Here is a 23,079-nt window from a genome sequence, read left to right as displayed (position 1 = left end):
ACAGGGAAATTTCTCGTTTTGTTATTAACAATGGGGGGGTGGCGGTTCGCCACTTGGAACTAGAGTCCGACACTGGGTCATTTTTGAATAGGGATGGGGTTCACCTCAACGATATTGGGACCGATTTATGGACCCTTGCATTGAGCGATGGTATTCAGAGGGCCCTACAGATTTGGGCCTCTCGGGCGTAAGGTGTCACGCCCGTCGGGTTTGGCAGGGTGTAGGGCTCCGGAAAATGGTTACAATTTAGGATGGTGGGGGCAATTAAAGTTCCTCCCATCTCGGTTTGAAGGTAACGAAGGGTGTCTTCTAAGAAAATGGTGATAAGGCATGCAGCTGTCCCTGAGCGGGTTTACGCGGCGGGGGCCGGCAGATTGCAGGCTGCATGCCAATATGGTCTTCCCGGAGCTCTTGCCCTAACTTGTGGTTTACAGTTATTGTTATACAATAAGAATCATAGTTTATACAGCATATTTATGTTAACAAGAAAGAAGGGCTGCTTTGGCCTTAATAAAAATAATCCAACGTCAAGAAGCAGTCCGTGTTTATGTTACTTAGTTAAAGGGGGGGGATCATTTCTTTTGCACTTTGCTAAGCTATGCACTATCATGACACAGTAAGTAATGCCAGTTCTGACTGTCCAATAATACCTAACTGGAAACTCTGAGAAGCATCTGTCTTCTCTTTCTTATTTTTTTTATAAAACCCAAATGATCATTTTAAAGAGATTATACAGAGGCAATTAGTTAAAACACCAGTCATGACTGTTTGCATGATATTATATTTATTACAATTGAATTATTGACAAGGTATGCAGCACACAGCAATATTGAAAAGGATGCTGTAGCATCATGCCATGGCTCACTTCCAGCAAATGAAGGGCAGTCTTACTCCACAGTTGACAGAATACCATTGGCCATCTGTGAAATGAAGAGAAAAAAAGACATGTGAGAGAGATAATAAAAAGAAGGTAGTATAATGATGACTAAAACATTTGAGTAACCAGTGCAATAGCCATTCTTGCATAGGAAAACTGAAATACTTTAAATGCATTATTTTGTTTGAAAACAAGTCAGTAAAGTAGTTGATTGTGACTGGTGACCGCTCACATTAAGAGCCTTACCAGGCATGGGGACACTGGCATGTGCCCAGGGGCTGCTTACTGCCCGCCAAAAAGATTCTGAAGAGGAGGAAGCAGGAGAGCAGCATGGTGATCTTTTTTCTGGAGTTATGCCACTGTCTCTACATGTTGCCTTTTATCCACTGCCTTGTTTTTGTTATTGTTATTTTTTATTCAAACAGCATATGTAATTTATATACGTGTATATTCTTTAAAAAATAATTACTATGCTAAATAGCTTTCACATCATATGTGACAAAATTGCTAGGCTCCCAGTGGATATGAGACACCAGCGTGCACCATTGGAGGAGCAATTCTGCTCTGTGTCAACGGGTGGGTGTAATTATGATAGCTTTTGGGCTGGTCCAAGCGTATGTCTGTCTAGACATCACAGAGGGGGTCAGGGGAGTTCTGTAGGGAGAGACAATATTCAAAACAGATGCACATAACTGGAGCCTTCTATCTTGATGAGGCGGCAAATCATGTGGAGGAATACATGCTATACAAGTCACCTAGGAGGGAGAAGGCATCCCAAAAATAGGTGGTAGTGAATGAACGGTATATCTATATTATGTGACTAAAAATAAATAATACAAATGGCTTACCTCATAAAGAAGGGGCAATGCCAATTTCAAACAAAAGATTTATTATTTATCAGACACTTTAAAAGATAAGGCGTTTTGCGGATCACAGTCAACTTCCTGTGATCAAATATCAAAGCAATGTCTTTATACTGTAAATATTAAAGAGAACCCGAGGCGGGGTTCTTACAACTCAATCTGCACACAGAGGCTGGGTCTGCCTATAGAGCCCAGCCTCTATTGCTATTTAGCTTCCTCCAAAGCCCCCCCTGCACGCTGTGAGACCCCATAAAACACAGCTGAGCTGTCGACACGCAGCGTGTCGCAGCGGGCTATGTTTATCTTTCTAATGTCAGTCTCCGCTCTCCCCCGCCTCCTGAATCGCTCCGGTTCCCGCCCACGTCCCTCCCCTCCCTGCTGATTGGAGGGAAGAGACGCGGGCGGGGACCGGAGGGATTCAGGAGGCGGGGGAGAGCGGAGACTGACATTAGTGAGGTAAACATAGCCACACAGCGCGGCTGTGATTAATGGGGTCTGACAGCGCGCAGGGAGGGCTTTGGGGGAAGCTAAATAGTAACAGAGGCTGGGCTCTATAGGCAGACCCAGCCTCTGGATGGAGATTGCGTTGTAAGAACCCTGCCTCGGGTTCTCTTTAAGTTCAGAGTACCTAACTTACTGTCTACAGTATAAAGACACTGTTTTGTATTTGATCTGAGAAAGCGGACTGTGCTCTGTGAAACGACTTATCGTTTATAGTGTCTGATGAATAATAAATCATTTGTTTGAAATTGGCATTGCCCCTTCTTTTTGAGGTAATCAATTTTTATTATTTACTTTTTGTTTTTAGTCACATAATATACATATGCCCTTCATCCCCTACCACCTATTTTTGGGGCGCCTTCTCCCTCCCCGGTGTTACATCTGCTTTGTGGGGTTAGTCTAGTGTTCAATCTGAACTATTGCTTTTTTCTGGAGGGCGACCCACACACCTGATGACTAAAAAACCCGAGTGAGGATGGGATTTCCTCACCTGCCTTCATACTGTGGTTGCTAGTCGTGCAACCCACACGTGAGTATTCTTTTGCTCTTTAAGACTACGTGATCAGCACTTGACATACTAACTACACCATAAGGGGCTCCTGGTGTCTCTGCGGTTTCTCCTGTCTCCCTAGAAAGTCTCTTGAATCCCTTGGGAAAACACACACCCTCTTTTATGCTATACAAGTGATGTGCAGAATCATCATCTTTATAAATAGAATGCTGTTATTTTTTTTTACCTTTACAACTGTGGAAGGAGCATTTTTATTGCTCCTTTATGTAAAGTTGTGACCAAGTGTGCTAGCTGCATGGTCACAAATATATTCCTGTCAAGGAAGGATGGTGATTGGCAGGCCTGGATTTATATCACAGGAGCCTATAGGCACAGATTTCCTGGCGCCCTAGGCTTCTCCCTCCATAAACCTAAAAACCTCCACCGAACAGCAGACACTTATGCCTTACTTCCCTTGCCCGTCATAGGTAGCTACAGGTAGGTAAGGTAGGTGTCCTTGTAGCCAGAGGTACCCTCAGAATTAAGTAGCTAGAGGTGCCCCTGAATGAAGGGAGATCTAGTCAGCGGAATGCCAAGAGCTGGGTGAGTAACCTCTCATTTACACTCTGCTCAGGACTCTGTATAGGGAAGGTCATGCTCAGGGAGGGGAATGAGCCGATCAGCCGCCTTTCCATCATCAGGCACCTGTAGGCACGTGCCTACAGTGCCTTATGGTAAATCCGGCCCTGGTGATTGGTCTGATAGCCTCTTGAAAAAATGCCCATCAATTTATATATGATCACAAGTATGTTAAAAAATTCCATGATATCAGCAGCAAAGCTAAAAAGTGGACCTGAACTCTTGCACAAATCGGAAGGAAAACAGACATGCACCCTGTATGTATTTAGAGAGTTTAACCTGTCTAATTTCCCCTGATCTGTAACTAATCACAGGTGTAACGATGTGTCAGCTGGCTGCCTTGCAGACCAGATAATTTGTAAACACAGGATGTTAACCCTGTGTCTGCTTCCCTGAAAGCAGGAAGTAGATACACTGCAGTTGTACTGTAGGATTTGTATCAGCTATAACAAAGAATGTTTTTTCACGGTCATTACGCAGTTGCTTATCTTTTAGAGCATAGAGGAAGTTCTTAGTTCAGGTACACTTTAACTACTAATACAATATTGAGTTGTAACCATTACTTTGCTTGAATTAATTCATTCACTGTCATTATCTCTACATTGCTCCTTTAATACTTACTTCTTGTATTCACAGCAACACACCACCTTCCATAGTGGCGACGTTGTCCACTTGCAAAGTTGGTGTAATCCAATCTTGTACTATCTACATTCCTGTATCCACCGCACTGCAAGAGGGATATTGAGAGAAAGATGTATGGCAACCTTTACATGCATAACACAGACACGTATTACATTTACTACACAGTCCCTTTAAACACCTGACAAAGTGAAGAGCTTGAGTTCACTCACATTGGGGCTTTGGAAAGCTGACAGGAAGTGGGGACAAACTTCCAAGGACTATCCAGGATGTTTAAACAAGTGACCAAGGCTACTTCCTCTTTATTTTTCTTTTTTGTGTGTCATCATCTATTCACCCAGAGTTTAAAGAGGAACTCAGTGTAAATAACGTAATGAACAAAAGTGCTTAAGTTTTACAATAATTCTGTATAAATGATTTAGTCAGTGTTTGCCAATTGTAAAATCTTTCCTCTCCCTGATTTACATTCTGACATTTATGATATGGTGACATTTTTACTGCTGGCAGGTGATTTCAGTGGAAGTAGCTGCTGCTTGCTTTTTTGGCAGTTGGAAAAAGTTGTTATTTCCCACAATGCAACATGGCTCCCACAGTGTGATGTCAGCACCATGGTCCTGACATCACACTGTGGGAGGGGCTTCACCACAACATCAGCCATACAGAGCCCCCTGATGATCCGTTTGAGAAAAGGAAAAGATTTCTCATGGGAAAGGGGGTATCAGCTACTGATTGGGATGAACTTTAATCCTTGGTCACGGTTTCTCTTTAACCTCTTAAAGTGGAACAACAGTCAAAATATCATCTCTGCTTCAATAATTTAACCAACCTATTACACGTTCTAAGAAAAAAATATTTTTTTCAAGTGTCTGACACAGTTATTATACCTAGCTTTATTATTTAGAGCAGGGAGCAATATATACTGTGCTACACTAGGCTGCAGGCACTTTCTAGGAAGCCAGGGGTTGTTTTATCCCTGACTGAAAAAGATAAGAAGCCCAATCTAGCAGAAAGCTTCTCTGTTCAAGTGGCTATCGTATTTTCCTGCTTGCAAAGCTTTTTGGTTAAACTGGAAATTAAATTAGTGTGTAATATGACTGCTTCATATAAATACAAGTCTCTTTTTAGCATTGCGGTGCATAACTAAAACGCTGGTTGCTAGTGTGAAACTAGCCTTAAAGGATACCTCAACTGACATGTGACATGATGAGATAGACATGGGTATGTACAGTGCCTAGCACACAAATATCTATGCTGTGTTCCTTTTCTTCTTTCTCTGCCTGAAAGAGTTGAATATCAGGTATGTAAGTGGCTGACTCAGTCCTGACTCAGGCAGGAAGTGACTACAGTGTGACCCTCACTGATAATAAATTCCAACTATAAAACACTTTCCTAGCAGAAAATGGCGTCTGAGAGCAAGAAAGAGATAAAAAGAGGAATTTCTTATCAGTGAGGGTCACACTGTAGTCACTTCCTGTCTGAGTCAGGACTGAGTCAGCCACTTTCATACCTGATATTTAACTCTTTCAGACAGAGAAAGAAAAAAAGGAACACAGCATAGTTATTTGTGTGCTAGGCACTGTACATACACATGTCTATCTCATTACGTCACATTTCAGTTCGGGTATCCTTTAAAGAGGAACTTCAGCCTAAACAAACATACTTTCATTAAGTTACATTACTTATGTTATTTAAAATAGATAGGTAACATAATCTCTTACACACCCTGTTTTAAAAGAAAAGGGAAATGTTTGATTTCATGATGGCAGCCATCTTTTAGGTTGTAATGAGGTGACAGGGAGAATACACAGTTCCAACTGTCCTGTGTCCTGATCACCCCTCCCAGTTGCTAAGCAACGTGAAAACATAGGAAATCCCATCATGCTCTGCACAGCATCAGGGAAAAAAGCCTGGGCTTTTTTTCTTTGATGGGTGGAGCTTAGATAAAAATACAGCAAAAAATGATGCTTTGGTAAGAAAAACAAAGTTCTGATGCTGTGAAACTGTTAAAGAAATACCAAGCATTTTCAGTTTTGCTGAGCAGATTTTTAGTCCGGAGGTTCACTTTAGTAAAGTTGTATCTCAGAGCTGCAAGGATCTGCAGGTGTCAGCGGCAGTAACTCACCCGCCACCTGTAAATTGTTAGAGCTCTGAAACTCCACCTCCTCCCTCCTCCCTCCCCCCCCCCCCCCCTTTCTTCTAAATCACCATGGTGTGTTTTTTTCTTAAGTATTTCAAAGCTCTAAAGTCAAAGAGCTTTGGAACGCTTCAGATAATGTTGGCTTTGGCTGTCTTTCTGATTTACAGGCAATGGGTGACTTACTGCTACTGTCACTTGCTGATCCTCACAGCAGAGTTCCCCAACCCTGTCCTCCAGGCCCACCAACAGTACATGTTTTGCAGGAGACCACACACAATCACAGGTGAGGTCATTAGTGTCTCAGTAGAGCTGATTAACTACCTCTACTTAATCCAGTGCCACTTGCAGTGGCGTAGCAATAGGGGGTGCAGAGGTAGCGACCGCATCGGGGCCCCTGGGCAAGAGGGGCCCAGAAGGGTCCACCTTCTATCACAGTATTAGCTCTCTATTGGTCCTGTGCTGGTAATAATCACTTCTATATATGCTTTAAATAGTAGTAATCCTTAACACACTGTTCCCCAACCCCTTCTTGCAACTCTGACACTGTGGTTGTCCTTGGCAGATTTTGGTGCTCCATGTCAATTGTTATATATAGAGTGCTTGGGGGGGGGGCATGTAAAACTTGCACCGGGGCCCATACCTCCTTAGCTACGCCACTGACCACTTGCTTATGGAGTCCCACAGGGTTCTGTGCTATCTCTTTTCTCCCAGTGGGCAAAATAATCCAGAATTATGTCCTAGGATACCATTGTTAATGCAGACGACACACACAACTATATCTGTCCTTCAAGCCCAGCACACTAGACCTATCAGCATCCATTCAGGCCTGTCTAGTGGAATCATAAAACTGGATGAGCACCAGGTGGTTGAGGCTGAACTCTGACAAAACAGAGATGTTTGCGGTAGGCTGTCCACACATGCAGAGCAGGGTCATCCACCAAGAAGGAAAACAAGGGGGATCCAAATCAACTACCTTGCCTAGGGCCCCATTACATCTTAATCCATATCTGCACACATGATGGATAAAGTTCATAAGTCTCACCACTTCAAACTAGCAATTGGGGAAGATGCCATGCAATATAATGTGCAAAACCTGGGGGTTATCCTGGATGTAAAGCTAACAATCAGGTATGAGCTGTCATCAAATCCTCATTCCTCCATCTGAGAAATATAGTGAGAATTAAACACCTTATCCCAGCTGAAGACCTACCTGCCCTGGTTCATGCATTTGTATCCTCCCGCCTGGACTACTGCAATGCCCTGTTCATCGGATCTACAGATAAGGTTCTGCGCCCCGTACAATTAGTACAGAATGCTGCAGCCAGACTCCTAGCCAATGCCCCCCGCAGCTAACACATCACCCCAGTACTGCAAACTCTTCACTGGTTCCCAGTAAAATGGAGAATCAATTTGAAGATCTGTCTCCTGACAGTCAAGGCTCTAAGCCACATGGAACCCAAATACACAGCACTGGAACGATATGCCCCTCCACACACCCTCTGCTCTGCAAATTAGATGAATTTGATTATTCTCAGGATCCACTTAAATTTGGTAGACAAGCCTTTTCCTATGCAGCCCCTACTCTATGGAACTCACTTCCACAATCAGTGCAACAGGCCTCATCTCTGGACAGCTTTAAGAACAGGCTAAAAACCCACCTCTTCTCTTGAGCCTTTGATACTTCAGAATGCAGGGACACAGCACTTTGAGTCCCCAGGGAGAAAAGCACTATCAAATATTATTATTCCTATTACTTACAAGCCAGGGTTTCCAGACTCCAATCCATGCAAGGCCCCGATTTACTCTCCTGCCAAGGTTTCTCAGAAGTGTGTTAATGCGGGTACTGTGTATGGAGGCCATACTTCCATGATTGACGTTACAGAAATTCTGTAAATAAAAAAGGTTACAAACAATGATAATAGGGATGACAGACAACACAATATAGGTAAAAAGCAATGAGACACACATTGCCGGATGATGCACTGTGAATGTGATCATTGTGGGAGACCATCTTGAAATGGTTCTTGCACTCTTGCTGGCCTTCTGGCTACCCAAACTCGGAATGGCTGGCTAGAGTGCATCCATGATCAGCGCAGGCAATTTAGGAGCAGGGCCCGCGCTGATTACTATCCCCCTTGTCTGGCACCCAAACCAGCCACGTAGCGCTGGTGCCAAAATGACCCCCGAACAAAGCATCCTCCCCCACAGGTGTTTAATCACCTGCTTCTGCTGCATGTGTCCTGAGCAGCAGCAGCATTACCGGTCCCTGGAGAGCAGACATCACAAGGTCCAGATAGTATACGTTTCAGACAGCCTCCACTGTGTCCCTTTCTGCCATCTCCCCTTCCCTGTGCATCCCTCTATCCCATGTTTCCTTCTGTTCCCCTTTGTGCTTCCTTCAGTCCTCTTGGGCCTCCTTTAAGAGAGCCCAATGTGTGGTTATAGAATTAAAAAAAAAAAAGCTAGGCTACTTGATCCGGGGGGCTGGACAGATCAGGTAGCCTCCATACCTGCCGCTCTAGCCGCTCCGTTGACTTGCATGCAGTCACTTTCATGACCTCTGGGGTCACGACACTGGACGTGGCACGTCAGCTTGCAGAGAGGCAGGGGAGCTGCAGGGGGAACGGTCAGGGAGAGACACAGGAGCGTTGCTAGCCCCAAAGATCAGTGGCATGTGCCCCTGATCTATTCTGGGGTGCCCCGGATGTTCCCCAGGCAGAGTCAGCTGTGGTGCCTCAATGGTGGGCATGCTGGAAGCTGTGATGCATCAATCGGGGGTATGCTGGGTACTGTGGTGCCTCTATGTGGGCATACTGGGTGCTGTGGTGCCATGTTGGGCGCTGTGATGCCTTTATGGAGGCATGCAGGGAGCTGGGGGTTCTTCTATGGGGGCATCCTGGGAGTTGTGGTGCCTCAATGGGAGGCCCATGGAAGCATGGGAGGGGGTCCACTAGAAGGTCAGGGAACACTATAGGGGAACTGCCAAATAACTTGGCAGCAGGCCAGAGCACCCAGCAGAAAGCCAGACCAGCCAGCACAGAAGCCAGGTAACTCTGCCTAGTTATGTTTAAAGGGGAACTGAAGAGAGAGGTATATGGAGGCTGTCATGTTTATTTCCTTTTAGACAATACCAGTTGCCTGGCAGCCCTGCTGATCCTCTGCCTCTAATACTATTAGCCATAGCCCCTGAACAAGCATGCAGCAGATCAGGTGTTTCTGTGGTTCAGACTTATAAGTCTGATCTGACAAGACTAGCTGCATGCTTGTTTCTGGTTTTAATCAGATACTACTGCAGAGGAATAGACCAGCAGGGCTGCCAGGCAACTGGTATTGATTAAAAGGAAATACACATGACAGCCTCCATATACCTCTCTCTTCAGTTCCCCTTTAAGTGACACTGCCTATTTATGTGATATGCTGCATTTTTTATTTTTCTTATTTTCGTACTAATGGAGTGGGGAGCTTCATCCAATATTTTCCTTGGTAGGCCTACTTAGACCGCTGTTAATTTCATGTAAATTTGGCTCCACCCATGACCACACCCACATTCTGGTGCATGGCCACACCCATTTTCCGGCTGGAGTGCCCAGAAGTGCCATGGATCTCTTAGGATCCCAGCAATGCCCTTGGAGAGACAGCTGCCCCACGGCAGCTGGGGAGAGCCTGCAAGAACAACACCAGTGGGCGTTTGGAGCAGAGTATCCCTCTCCTTCCATTACTCTCTGAAACTGCGACAATTATTGTCACTAATTTTGGGGCGGTGGTGGTGGCAGAGAGCAGCATGGGGGGGGGGGGGGGTCACAAAGGCATGTCATGAGGCAGGGAACCTGCCTCTGTGTCCCATCTGCCCCTCCCCCAACCGCACCGCCTCGGGTTCTCTTTCAGCCTAGTGTGTGAATGCAAAGTATAGCCCAGCAGAAGCCTTTGGCGCTACTGCCACTAACCACTGCAGCTGCCCAGATTTCCACCGCCTCTTCTCAGCGTTACGCTACACAGTAGCCAAAATCCACCCCTGCAATCTAGTTTAGGTGTGTAAAATAATAATAAATAAATGCCCAATAAAACAATATATCATCATCTTAATGTGTGCAATTATAAAGGTGTATATTGATGGCATGTCGTACAGAAGGTAACAGCTGCACAGCTTAGCAAGAAGTATCACAAATGTAATATATTTTACTGTGTTAAGAATTCATTAAAGGGAACCAAGATCAGGAGGCTGCCATATTTATTTCCTTTTAAACAATACCAGTTGCCTGGCAGTCCTGGTAATTACTTTGGCATCAGCAGTGTCTGAATCACACACTGGAAACAAGCATGCAGCTGACCCAGTTAGGCTTCAATCAGAGCACCTGATCTGCATGCTTGTTCAGGGTCTATGGCTAAAGATGCCCATTAGTAATATAATCTAGATTGTACAATCTTACCACTTCTATGTAATATGAGGGTTCTACCTAATATTTCCATTCATAGTAGGGCAGCATGGTGACAAAGTACTTAGCACTCTCGCCTTGCAGGGCTGGGTTCCTGGTTCGGATCCCAGCCAGGGCACTATCTGTGAGGAGTTTGTACGTTCCTCTGTGTGCACAGAATTTGTATGTTCTCCCCGTGTCTGTGTGGGTTTCCTCCAGGTCCTCTGGTTTCCTCCCACTCACAAAATCATACAGATAAGTTAAATGGCTTCCACCTAAATTGGCCCTAGACTACGATACATACATAGACACATGCCTATGGTAGGGATTAGATTGTGAGCTCCTCTGAGGGACAGTTAAGTGACAAGACTATACACTCTGTACAGAGCTGCGGAAGATGTCATCGCTATATAAATACTAAATAATAATAGTATATTCACTCAGATTATCCTTCTAATACATAGATTTGGTAACATTGTACAATCAAAATGTTATCGTTAGTGTTCACCTTAAAGCATTAGAGGCAGAGGAACAGGACAGCCAGGCAATTTGCATTGCTGTAAATTAAATAAATATGTCAGCCTCCATATCCCTCTCACTTCAGGTGTCCTTTAAAGTGTACCAGAGACCTAATAAAAAAAAAGTTTTATACATACCTGGGGCTTCCTCCAGCTTCACGCCCAACATGTTAGTGTCATGCTCGGCCTATGGGCGGTCCTTGTGGCCGCCATGGGAGCCTCCAGTTCCCCATCAGGTTCACCTCAGATAGGGGCGTATCCTGATGATTATGTCATCGTGGGGAGTCTCCCTATAGGTCGGCGGTGCGCTGTGTGGATGTTGGCTGCGCCGTCCCGCCCCGCTGTCTGGTGAGTTTGAAAGTTTGTGCGCACGCTGTATGCGCATACAGGAGTTCCCCATCAGGTCCGCTAGAGTGAGACACAAGGGAATTGGTCGCCAGAGGTGACTACTTCAGCGTGATTGGTTGATTATGCGGGGTAGCTAGTATATAAAGGGTTTGTGATATGATGTTATCTTAGACACTGACAGGAACTTGAAAAAGAAGGATTGACCTCCGAAACGTCGTTCACTGTGTCATGACGTCTGTCTAATAAATTCATTGAGCTATATTTACTGGATGGTGCCAGTCTTCATCCTTTTTAGAACTTCTCAGCTATGTTTGGTGGGCTCCTGTCATCTCCTGACTGTGCTATGCTGAAAGGGCTGAGTGGAGATAGGCAGTGCTCTAGTAACAGCTAGCACCAGGCCCGCCATCAGGGGGTACAACTGTGACTTCCGTCACGGGCCCGGCCCCCCCCCCCCCCCCAGGCATTAATCTGCTGTCTCTTCCGGCCCGCCCTCCCCCAGTGGCCGCCGCTGTTAACACCTTAGCAGCGGCCGCTCTCCCCTCTCCGGCGTGTGTACTTATTATTCCAGCAGCATCTCCCGGCTGCTGTGTGTGATGATGCAGCAGGAAGCATGGCTCGGTTCCCATAGTAACGGCAATACACATCGCCGTTACAGGAAGCCGCTGCCCTGCTTCCTGCCGCATCATCACACACAGCAGCCGGCAGATGCTGCTGGAAAGTACAGGCGCCGGAGAGGGGAGAGCGGCCGCTGTTAAGGTAACAACAACGGCGGAGATGAGCGGGGGGCACCACCTACCCATACTGGGGAACTATACTGGCTATACTGGGGCACTATACTAGCTATACTGGAGCGCTATACTGGCTGTACTGGGGCGCTGTACTGGCTATACTGGGGCACTGTACTGGCTATACTGGGGCACTATACTAGCTATACTGGGGCACTATACTAGCTATACTGGGGCACAATAGTGGGGGCAACTATACTAGCTATACTGGGGCACTATACTGGCTATACTGGGGCACTATTCTGGGGCACTATACTAGCTATACTGGGGCACTATACTGGCTATACTGGGGCACTATACTGGCTATACTGGGGCACAATACTGGGGGCAACTATACTAGATATACTGGGGCACTATACTGGCTATACTGGGGCACTATACTGGCTATACTGGGGCACTATACTAGCTATACTGGGGCACTATACTAGCTATACTGGGGCACTATACTGGATATACTGGGGCACTATACTAGCTATACTGGGCACTATTCTAGCTATACTGGGCACTATACTAGCTATACTGGGACACTATACTGGCTATACTGGGGCACTATAGTGGCTATACTGGGGCACTATACTGGCTATACTGGGGCACTGTACTGGCTATACTGGGGCACTGTACTGGCTATACTGGGGCACACTATACTGGCTATACTGGGGCACTATACTGGCTATACTGGGGCACTGTACTGGCTATACTGGGGCACTATACTGGGGCACTATACTGGCTATACTGGGGCACTGTACTGGCTATACTGGGGCACTGTACTGGCTATACTGGGGCACACTATACTGGCTATACTGGGGCACTATACTGGCTATACTGGGGCACTGTACTGGCTATACTGGGGCACTATACTGGGGCACTGTACTGGCTATACTGGGGCACTATACTGGCTATACTGGGGCACTGTACTGGGCGTGCACAGCAGTCTGTAGGGGGGCCCAGGCTTGATGTTGTGTGAGGGGCCCCAAAATTTCTGATGGCGGCCCTGGCTAGCACCAAACAAGCTGTGCCAAGATAAGACAGCACCACGTGTATTCTGCTTACACATAGGACACATCATTACGGTAGGAGAAAACATCAGCTGAAATCTGATTCTTTGCTTTTGCTAAAGGTAAGCATACATCTGTCAATTTTGCAGCCGATCGACCAACTTAATCGATAATTATCTAATCAGATGAAAATTGGTTTCACAACAAGCATGCCCTATAGACTATTTGGCCCCAAATTGGTTGAATGTATCATTCGGACATCTCGGGGCAACATGGTCGATAAGTTGAGCAGCGGTAACAACATACGATATCGCGACAAACGTGAGGGAACCCAAGGCGGCTGTCCCCCCAAGTGTAAAATGTCCCACATGCATAGGCACCGGGGGTCATCTTACATTAGGGAGGACATTGGCCGGGGGCAGCGTCACAAGGCTGGTTTCCAAAACATTTCATACTGAAACCAATCAGGGATTGGCCTGTGGTATATGGGCAGCAAACAGATCTCAATCTGATCAGATTGAATCTGAGAGAGATCTGTATCTTGGTCGATTCTGCCCATCATCGCTAGATATATGGCCACCTTAATACTTCCACTTTTCTCCATCCTTTCCGATCTGCATTGATTGACACAAAGTATCTACTCATTTTACTAACCCTGGAGGCGAGGAAATTCCTGGCTGCAGTATATATAGTGTAAGTACAGGTTCCTTCTAGTGAGTCCCCTTCCTTCAATTCCACAGAGGCAGTGGGAGGCTCTTGCTGCTGAAAGTCGTCATCAGGGGTTTTCTCAAGGTCATCTTTCAAGTCAAGGTCATCTTGCAAGTCAAGGTCATCTTGAAACTTATTGTCATCATCTTGGCTATAATGATCAGCTAGGTCATCCTTCTGAATGAAGTCATCTGAAAACGAAAAGGTATTTCATTAATATCATTCCAGTCAGGGGAATAATTACAGGGGAGCAGCCCCTGCGGCCTCAGGGGGCACAGGCCTGTAAGGGAGCCCCAACTACTTCACTCCCTCCAATAAACGGGTCCATCCATCAGATCAAGAGTTTTTGTGGCTACACTTGTTATAGGTGTGAAGATTATGATGTCCACACTTGTTTTATGACCCTTGTGAGATGGGCCCAAAGGCCGTGAGGGTCATCAAGGATAGGCAAGGGAAAGGTTGTAAACACTGAGGGGACCCATCAAAATTTTCCTGGGGGACTCCATGATTTGTAGTTACTCACCTGATGTATGTGTGAAAGCTCATGAAACTAGAAATACATGGTTTTGTTTTGTATTTTTTTTTTTTTTTAGTTTTAATTGAATGAGAAGAAAGTAGAAGAGTTTTCTCTCTATTTTTTGTAAGTTTCTCTTCCTTCCTTTACTAGTGAGAGATAATATGAAGGCTGGAAGCAAATCTCTTCAAAAGGAACACACACAAAAAATACAAAATCATTGTAGTACTGCTAATAATGAAATGTCACCAGTGGAACCTTTAAAATAATATTTTTTCAATGCTGAGGTGATTTTCCATCAATGTAGGATAAATCTCAAATTTCATATACTGTACGGTCTAAAGCCTAGGTTCTCAACGTGTGGTACGTGAACCCCAGGGGGTACTTCTGATGGCCCCAGGGGGTACTCGGGCTTGATATAGTTAACCAAGAATAACAAATTTAGAGTTTAAGAACATTTTAAATCTTTTTTAAACAACACCAAATTAGTGTTTTAGCTACTTAGAAGCAATACTAAATGCTTGAAAATTGTTTTGAATGTTACCAATTATGTACTACAATTAAATATATATTTGTCAAGGGGTACTTGTGATAATGTTTACTATGCTAGGGGGTACTTGGTGAGTACAGGGTTTTAAAAGGGGTACATACCAATAAAATGTTGAAAAACACTGGAGCATTAAAGAAATCTGTAGCAAAAATAAATTTATGAGATAATGAATTGTACATGTAGTATGGATAAAAAATAGAACATTGTATAGAGAAATGGCAGTGCATTCAAAACCAGACTGCATCGGAATGGCTTAAAGGGAACCAGAGACGAAGCACCCTTGTGTATTTTACCATATATATATCAGTAAGAACATTAGAGAAAACACTTACCATGCTCTCTGTTTCATCCTCACTGCTAAAAGTGTCTGTTACCAGCTGTGATAAGAATGAGCATTCAGTCTGGCTTTGCAGGGAATAATTATTATAGTTGAGTCATTATAGCAGAGCCACAAGGGGGCAGGCTTGGGCTTGAAAAGACACCAGAGAGGACAGACTCAGCTATAATCTTTCCCTTGCAAAGCTAGACTGAGTGCTCAGTCGGGGATTCTTATCAGAGGTGATAACAGTCAGATTAAACAGAGAACAATGAAACAAAGAGCAGATTAGGTGTTTACTGTCAAGTTCCCACTGATTTATAAGGTAAAATACAAGAGGGTGCTTCATCTCTGGTTCTCTTTAACAGAAAGGTGTGCAGAGCCTTAAAGGCATAAATGCACCCAATTGCAATCAAAACAGATGCAACAATTTACATTATAGAGGATATTACCTTCCAAAACAGTTTTCATTCAAGAAATTTTCTACTAGACCGATCAACCGCAGTGTGGTCATCCTACTGGAAGAGACCCAAACCTCTATTTTAAACAATCAGAAAATGACATGCAAACATATGTGCTTGCTGCTCCCATGTAAAACAGACGTTTGCATGTCGTTTTCTGCTTGTTTAAAATAGCGGTTAGGGTCCCTTCCAATAGGAAGACCTCACTGTGGTGGAAGGGTATAGTACAAATTTTTAGGCATGCAAACTGTTTTGGAATCTAACATCCTCTAAAAGTGTAATTTGTAGCACCTGTTTTGGATGCAATTGGGTGTATTTATGCATTCAAGAGGCTCTGTACACTTTCTTGCTGTGAAGCCATTCAGATGCTGTAGTGGCTGGATAGTGTACTGGTGAAGGGCTCTGCCTCTGACATAGGGGCAGTACCTATTCAAAGAGGAGTCCAAGGCAAAACTCGTTAACACTGCAGGGTGGCCTCTTGAGCGCGCCCTTAGTGGCTGCAGCTCTTCAGCGCTTTGAGGAGAAACGCACTATACAAATGTTCAAATTATTATTATTATTATTATAGATGCAGAGTGGTTTTGGATGTGCTGCCATTTCTCACCACTGTGTACAAAAATGTAAGTTTAACTTTTCTATTGAATAAATAGAACATTAGTAGCAAAAAAAAAAAGAGTCTCATATTGTTTTCCAGTACAGGAAGAGTTAAAAAAAATACAACTGGAATTTGTATCTATGCAAAACATCTTGTCGACTAACGTGGTCCAAATCAGTCCTGTTTACTGAAGAAGTTAAACAGCCAACAATCAGTGAGGCTGGGAGTATACTAGGCAGTGCAGAAAATCATCTGTGCATTTTTCTATTTACTGGGTTGTTTTGTATGCGTTTGTGGTTTGGGTTTGCGTTTTTTTATGCATTTTCATTTGTGTCTTTTTTCAATATTTTCCCTTTATCATTAGAGTAAAATACAGTATCATATTTTTAAACAAAAAAGTTTCACAAAATCATGTAAAAACGCAGTTCTCTTAATCTCCATTGACATAAATGATGCGCATTTTACATGCTTTTACCAAAATGATGCAGCACGTTCTGCGTTGAAAAACGCATTTTGTAAAACGCAAATATATGTGTTTTTAAATACGGCCCATAAACTTGCATTAGCAGCAAAAGTGCTGCATTTTTCGCAACGCTATCGTTTCTGGCTGTGAGATGTTCTACTGCAGGAAAGTTCAAAGGGTCATTAGCTCTGCTTTGCTTTGCAACGTAAAATACAGAGTGTAGTGTAAACTGTAGCGCGCAGTGTCAATCACAAAAATGTGATTGTGTTATACACTTCCATTACAATTATTTGAAGACAGAACACTGAGTGGATTCCTCTCCCTTCTTTTCTCTGTTTATGCACTTGGAGTGCTACTACAGGTGGGTTGAATCCAGATTGAAGGGGATTGAGGATTGTCCTATGAAAATTCAAGGAATACTTTTATGTGATTGACACAGGGCTACAGTTTACACTACATGCTGTTCTTGGATGAAGGAATTGTTTCATCTGTGGCAGCAGTGTGATATATCACGTATTTGATTGGTTGAATGTGCCTCTGATCTGCTACTAACTGTTTGTAAAATACAGAGTGTGTATTGTAAATTGCAACTATGATAGTCTGATGCAAATGTATAACTAAAGCTATATATCTGAAAATAAAGATATGAGATTCTTTTCTTTGCTACTGATGTTCTATTTATTATCCGTACTCAGAGCAGGGACAAGGTCCTCCAGCACCCAAGGCTGAGACACCAAAGTGCGCCCCTCCATCCCTCCCACCCCAGCCGTCACACACTGATTGCTATTAGACTAAGAGGTGCCCCAGGGCCCACAACCTCCCCAACACCTTAATCTCTAGTTATCTGGCTTGCAGTCACTGCTATGTATCCCCTTTTCTTATTTCTTTCTGGTTCAAACACAATTAGGAATGACAGCTGAATGAATTGTGCGCCCCCTCCTACACTGCGCCCTGAGGCTGGAGCCTCTCCAGCCTATGCCTCGGCCCGGCCCTGTCCGTACTACAAATACAATGCATTATCTCATAAATTTATTTTTGCTACAGATTTGCTTTAACTACTTTACGACCGCGTCATGTGAATCCTATGCTTCAGGCAGAAAAATGAAGGTTACAATACCATTGCTGTTCCAACTCCTCATTTCTGCATCAGTTTTCATAGCTGATTCCCTATTACCTCCACCACCTTATTTGTTGTGTGTTCTGAATTCAATTGAAACTACATCTTGTCTCCCAGAGTGCACTGGGAGAAGAAGGCTGCATAATAAACAGCCTAGGCTAAATGTCACTGGAAGGACAGGGCTACATACCAATATACAGAAATATGTAGATATAGGAAGTGTTTCTGATACTGAAACTAGAATAATTAGCATAAAATTGGCTATCCTGAATAATTTACTACATTCATCCATATGTCATTGGAGTACCTCTAACAACATAGAGTACCAGGGATTAGACCGTGGGCCCCTCTGAGGGACAGTTAAGTGACAAGACAATATTCTCTTTACAGCATTGTGGAAAATGCCGGCGCTATATAAATACTAAATAATAATAGCTGAGTTCAACTTACCATTTTCTTGAGCATAGATTGCCCCCACCAACAGAAGCAGCAATAGATAAACCATGTCTGTAGAAGCAAACAAAGGAGTTAAATCCAAAGAAAACTTAGGTAGCTGTTAGCATTCTGATAAACAAGGTAGTTAAAAGCAAAGCAATCTATAGCAGCCAATTAGAAGTGATCTTTCACTGATCTTGGCTCTAGAGATTGAGAACAAGGTTTTAATGGTTGGGACATAGTAAGAGATTCCCATTCCATAAAAGTCTTTAGTGGCAAAAGTGAAGAGCAATAGACTGTAAGTTCATGAGGTAAGGAAAGGGAGGTCAGTTGTGAAGGTTACCTTTACAGATTGTGGACACCCTTTTTGAAGTTCTCTGAGGTCTTCTCCAAGGTTCAACCCAACTGCTCAGCAAATGGCCATAACTTCATTTTTATACAGTGTTTAGAGGAAGTCATGGTTCTGTTAGTGGTTTTCTATTACATAGGTAGCAATCGGTGATAAGATAACCAGGTCTGCTAATGTCTGAAGACATTTCTCAGTGGTTATTACCCAAGTGCAACTGTTTCAACTGACACTCAGTGATCTTCTTTTTACCACATTTTATCTCACTTACAGTCAATGAATACACAAAGGTATATAATAAAGGTATTTTTGATATTTTAATATTAAAACTTTATTCAAAAAAAATTATTTTTTGGGAGGGGGGGGTGTACTGTACTTTTATTTTATTACAATTATTTATCCTGCACAGTTTCGAAGTTAAAAGATACACATAAAAATAAAAAGCAGCAGCTTCACAGTAATACAGTGGTAAGCCCAGTAAAGGAAAAAGATGCATTAATTTAGCACAATGGTGGAAGGGTGAAGGTGTGTATACATGCACAATTGCTACTAATATTCCAAACTGGACATGGACAACAATAGTAAAATCAAATACTTCTCTCCCTCACTGATTTTGCTCATCTGCCCTCTGACCAAATAATGACCAGTCTATAATCATAATGGTCGGTTTATTGTAACTGAGAGAGACAGAATAACAACAAAAGAACTCTCAAAAACCCAGTGCCACCTATCCACAGAATCAATCAATCAGATTCCAAACTAGCCACCATGGCCAAGATCAAAGAGCTGTCCAAGGATTTCAGGGACAAGATTGTAGACCTGCAGAAGGCTGGGCCAGGCTTCAAGACTATCACTAAGCAGCTTAGTGAGAAGGTGACAATAGTTGGTGTTATAATTCACAAATGGAAGAAACAGAACATAACTGTCAATCTCCCTCAGTCTGGGGTTCCAAGCAGGATCTCACCTCATGGAGTTGCAATGATCATAAGAACAGTCACGAAGCAGCCCAGAACTACAGGGGGGGAATTGACAATGATCTCAGGGCAGAGGGGACCATAGTTACCAAGAAAAGAATTGGTAGCACATTACGCCACGAAGGACTCAAATCTTGCAGAACCCACAAGGTCCCCCTGCTCAAGACAGCTCATGTAGTGGCCCATCTGCAGTTTTCCAGAGCACACCTGAACGATCCAGAGGAAAACTGGGTAAAAGTATTATGTTCAGACCAAAATTGTGCTCTTTGTCATTGACTCAACTTACATCAGTCATTTTGTATAAGTCACTGCTGGATAAATGAGATCAATCAATAAATAACATTCACATTAAAATTGCAATAAATGTAGATAAAATATGTCAGTGCTGCGTAATATGTCGGCGCTATATAAATACTAAATAATAATTATATAATAATAAGGCAAAATGAACATTTAAAGTGTCAAATGCAAATGCAGTAGGCTAAAGAAACCATGGTAAAAAGCATAAACCTGGATCTTTAGTATATACAGAAGTCCATACGCCATCTTGGGGTGAAAATGTAATTGTCTGAAATTAGGAAAAACAAATAGAATTGTAAGTTATGAATACATATTATAATATTGAAATAAAAAAATTATAAAAATAACAAAATATATAAAAAATCATGATTTGTTAATAAAGCAATTGAGAGTAAAATCACCGTTCAGGCCAGACGGTTTCATAGTTTTCAGTTTAAAAATCATTTTTTTTTCCTCCCTTTTTTTAAAATCTGCGATCAAATGAGTGTTACGACTGATTTCATCGTTACACTCTTATATGGGTCCAAAGTTTGCATCATAGTTTGAACTTCTTATGTTTATTGGGATTACTGTACTTATTTAAAGGAATACTGTAGGGGGGTCGGGGGAAAAGAGTTGAACTTACCCGGGCTTTTAATGGTCCCCCACAGGCATCCTGTGCCTGTGCAGCCACTCACCGATGCTCCGGCCCCGCCTCTGGTTCACTTCTGGAATTTCAGACTTTAAAGTCTGAAAACCACTGCGCCTGCGTTACCGTGTCCTCGCTCCCGCTGATGTAACCAGGAGCGTACTGCGCAGGCACAGACCATACTGGGCCTGCGCAGTATGCTCCTGTTGACGTCAGCAGGAGCGAGGACACGGTAACGCAGGTGCAGTGGTTTTCAGACTTTAAAGTCTGAAATTCCAGAAGTGAACCGGAGGCGGGGCCGGAGCATCAGTGAGTAGCTGCGCAGGGCACAGGATGTCTGCGGGGGACCATTAGAAGCCCCGGGTAAGTTCAACTCTTTTTCCCCCGACCCCCCTACAGTATTCCTTTAATTATTACTTTTATTTAATATGCCTATAATCAAAAGTAATATATGAATAGTATGTTAAGGAAATTACACAATTATTCTTGTTCTAACCTATGACAATCCCCAGCATCACCTACCCCTATATAAACTGAATGGAGTGTGTATACGATAGTTAAAAAAAGCCATAAACTTAAGTCAATGATCCCTCATCCATTCATCCTTGCACTCATAATCATTCTCCTTACATCCAGAACATCCACTTGAGCAAACATCCCAAAGTCACTTTGCTGATCCCACCTATCAATACCCAAAATACCCAGGGCCACTTTGCAGAGGTTCTTACTTAGCGTCATTGTATGCCTACCCAGTTTCCCAAAATGTGATATTCTGATAAATTTCACATCGTATTCTAACTACCATTTATTTAATTAAACCTACCCAGCATCTTCTCCAATTTTCCATCCAGTTATTAATGTTGGTGTCCTCAATTTCCTAGTCCTCTGGTGCCAGAAATTTTGACATGGAGTAAATCCACTCCGCCAGCTTTGGTGCTGTTGGGTCTTTCCAGTATTCTACAATTTGCTTAGCTGCTATGACTGCCGGTACTGCCAAAGGGTTCTCAGGTCTATCTTTAATAAGGACCCTATTCCCTAACAGGGCAAAAGTTGCCTCAAGGTGGATATGAGATGATGTATCAAAGTTGCAGAAACGTTCTATATTCTTCCAAAACTCCTGCATAACAGGGCAGGACCACCACATATGAAGAAGAGATCCTGGTTTGTCCTGGCATCTCCAGCCTACATCCTCTTTTTTATTTTGTCCATCCTGGCCAGCTTAGCTGGAGTAAGGTACCATCTTGCACAATTAAAAATGCATTTTGTCTCTAGTTTGTATAGTTCCCTCATTTTATTCTATCCTCTACAATCATTCTTTATTTGATCCATAATGCAAAACTTCAGTTGGGAGGGCTCTTTACTATGATGCTCTTTGCAATGATTCTGGATAGATCTACATTAACCTTAATTGCTTGTATTATGATCATATAGTCTCCGTTGGAATTGCGTTCAGTTTTTCCAACATATTGAAAGCCACATGAACATTCAGGTCCCCAATGAACACTACAAATCCGATTTGCGATTCCAATTTGCAATTCCGATTTTCCCTGGATGCTATCAAAACAAAAAGAAAAATGCAGAAAAAACGCAGCATGCAGTACCGAATCGTGCAGTAAAGCATGCAGTAAAATCATGTCAAAATCACAAATTAAGAATCGCATGTAGTGTGCAAGAGGCCTCAAGGAGGTAGACCGCAAACAATATTTTGCAACTGTAGAATGTGTTAATTTCATACTGTTGGCCTGTAGCTCTACTAACAACGAACTGTTGTTTTCTAGGATTGGTCATGCAGTGTCTACACCCTAAACATTTTTTATATCTGACGAAACCGTTTATATCCCCGCACTGCTTGTGAGGCCAGTGTTTGCCTACTCATTTCTAGAATAAGGCCCAGAAGAGCCCACAGGGTGTCACAGGGCCACACATGATCAGAATTTGACGACCAGGCCCAGACTTCATTGGCAGCAGATTAAGCCAATCCTGAGGGAGCTGGAGTGGGGAGGAGTAGAGCATCAGGGTTGGGCAAGGCAGACAGGATAGGAATGGTTTGGTCGGAGAGGAAGAGGAGGGACTCACCAGCCGTGGAAGCGTGTTTAGATGGAAGGATCACGTCCCTTCTCCTCCATGGCCTTTGCAGATTATTCCAGGCTGCTAGACCAGGTCAGGTCCGCAGCCTCCTCTGGTGAAGGCGTGTGGTGGATCCAGGAGACTCTGGGTCCGATTATCGCCGAGCTGACACGTTTGAATCCTGAACCGCTCGCCAGAGCACAGCGTCGCATGGGGAGCCGTCTAGGGGACCCTCCGGCTCCCCACACAAAACGTGGTTTCTAGTGCGACTGGAGCCAAGAGGAATCCCGCCAAGTGGCAGGGCTATTCAAAAAGAGCACTGCCACAACCATGACAGGCTCCGCACACTCAATCGAATGTTCTGGACCCAACGGCTCCTCCTGCTGTGGCTACACGTGGGA

General features: G+C 43.6%; 1 protein-coding gene across 1 annotated transcript; it reads right to left on the bottom strand.

Moving 5' to 3' along the window:
• Nucleotides 1–767: 767 nt before the first annotated feature.
• LOC137536190 (proteoglycan 3-like) lies at nt 768–18,878 on the bottom strand. Its single transcript, XM_068258289.1, has 6 exons — nt 18,707–18,878; nt 18,379–18,435; nt 13,859–14,103; nt 7,905–8,033; nt 3,992–4,097; nt 768–920 (listed from the first exon to the last, which is right to left on the bottom strand). Exons 2-6 carry the CDS (start codon nt 18,431–18,433, stop codon nt 862–864), a joined length of 594 nt encoding a protein of 197 aa, XP_068114390.1. The 5' UTR covers nt 18,434–18,435; nt 18,707–18,878; the 3' UTR covers nt 768–861.
• Nucleotides 18,879–23,079: the final 4,201 nt, after the last annotated feature.

This window comes from Hyperolius riggenbachi, chromosome 10 (assembly GCF_040937935.1).
Source record: "Hyperolius riggenbachi isolate aHypRig1 chromosome 10, aHypRig1.pri, whole genome shotgun sequence".
NCBI classification, from domain to species: domain Eukaryota; kingdom Metazoa; phylum Chordata; class Amphibia; order Anura; family Hyperoliidae; genus Hyperolius; species Hyperolius riggenbachi.
The sequence above is the reverse complement of the archived record's forward strand: the minus strand, read 5'-3'. Positions and strand labels throughout refer to the sequence as shown.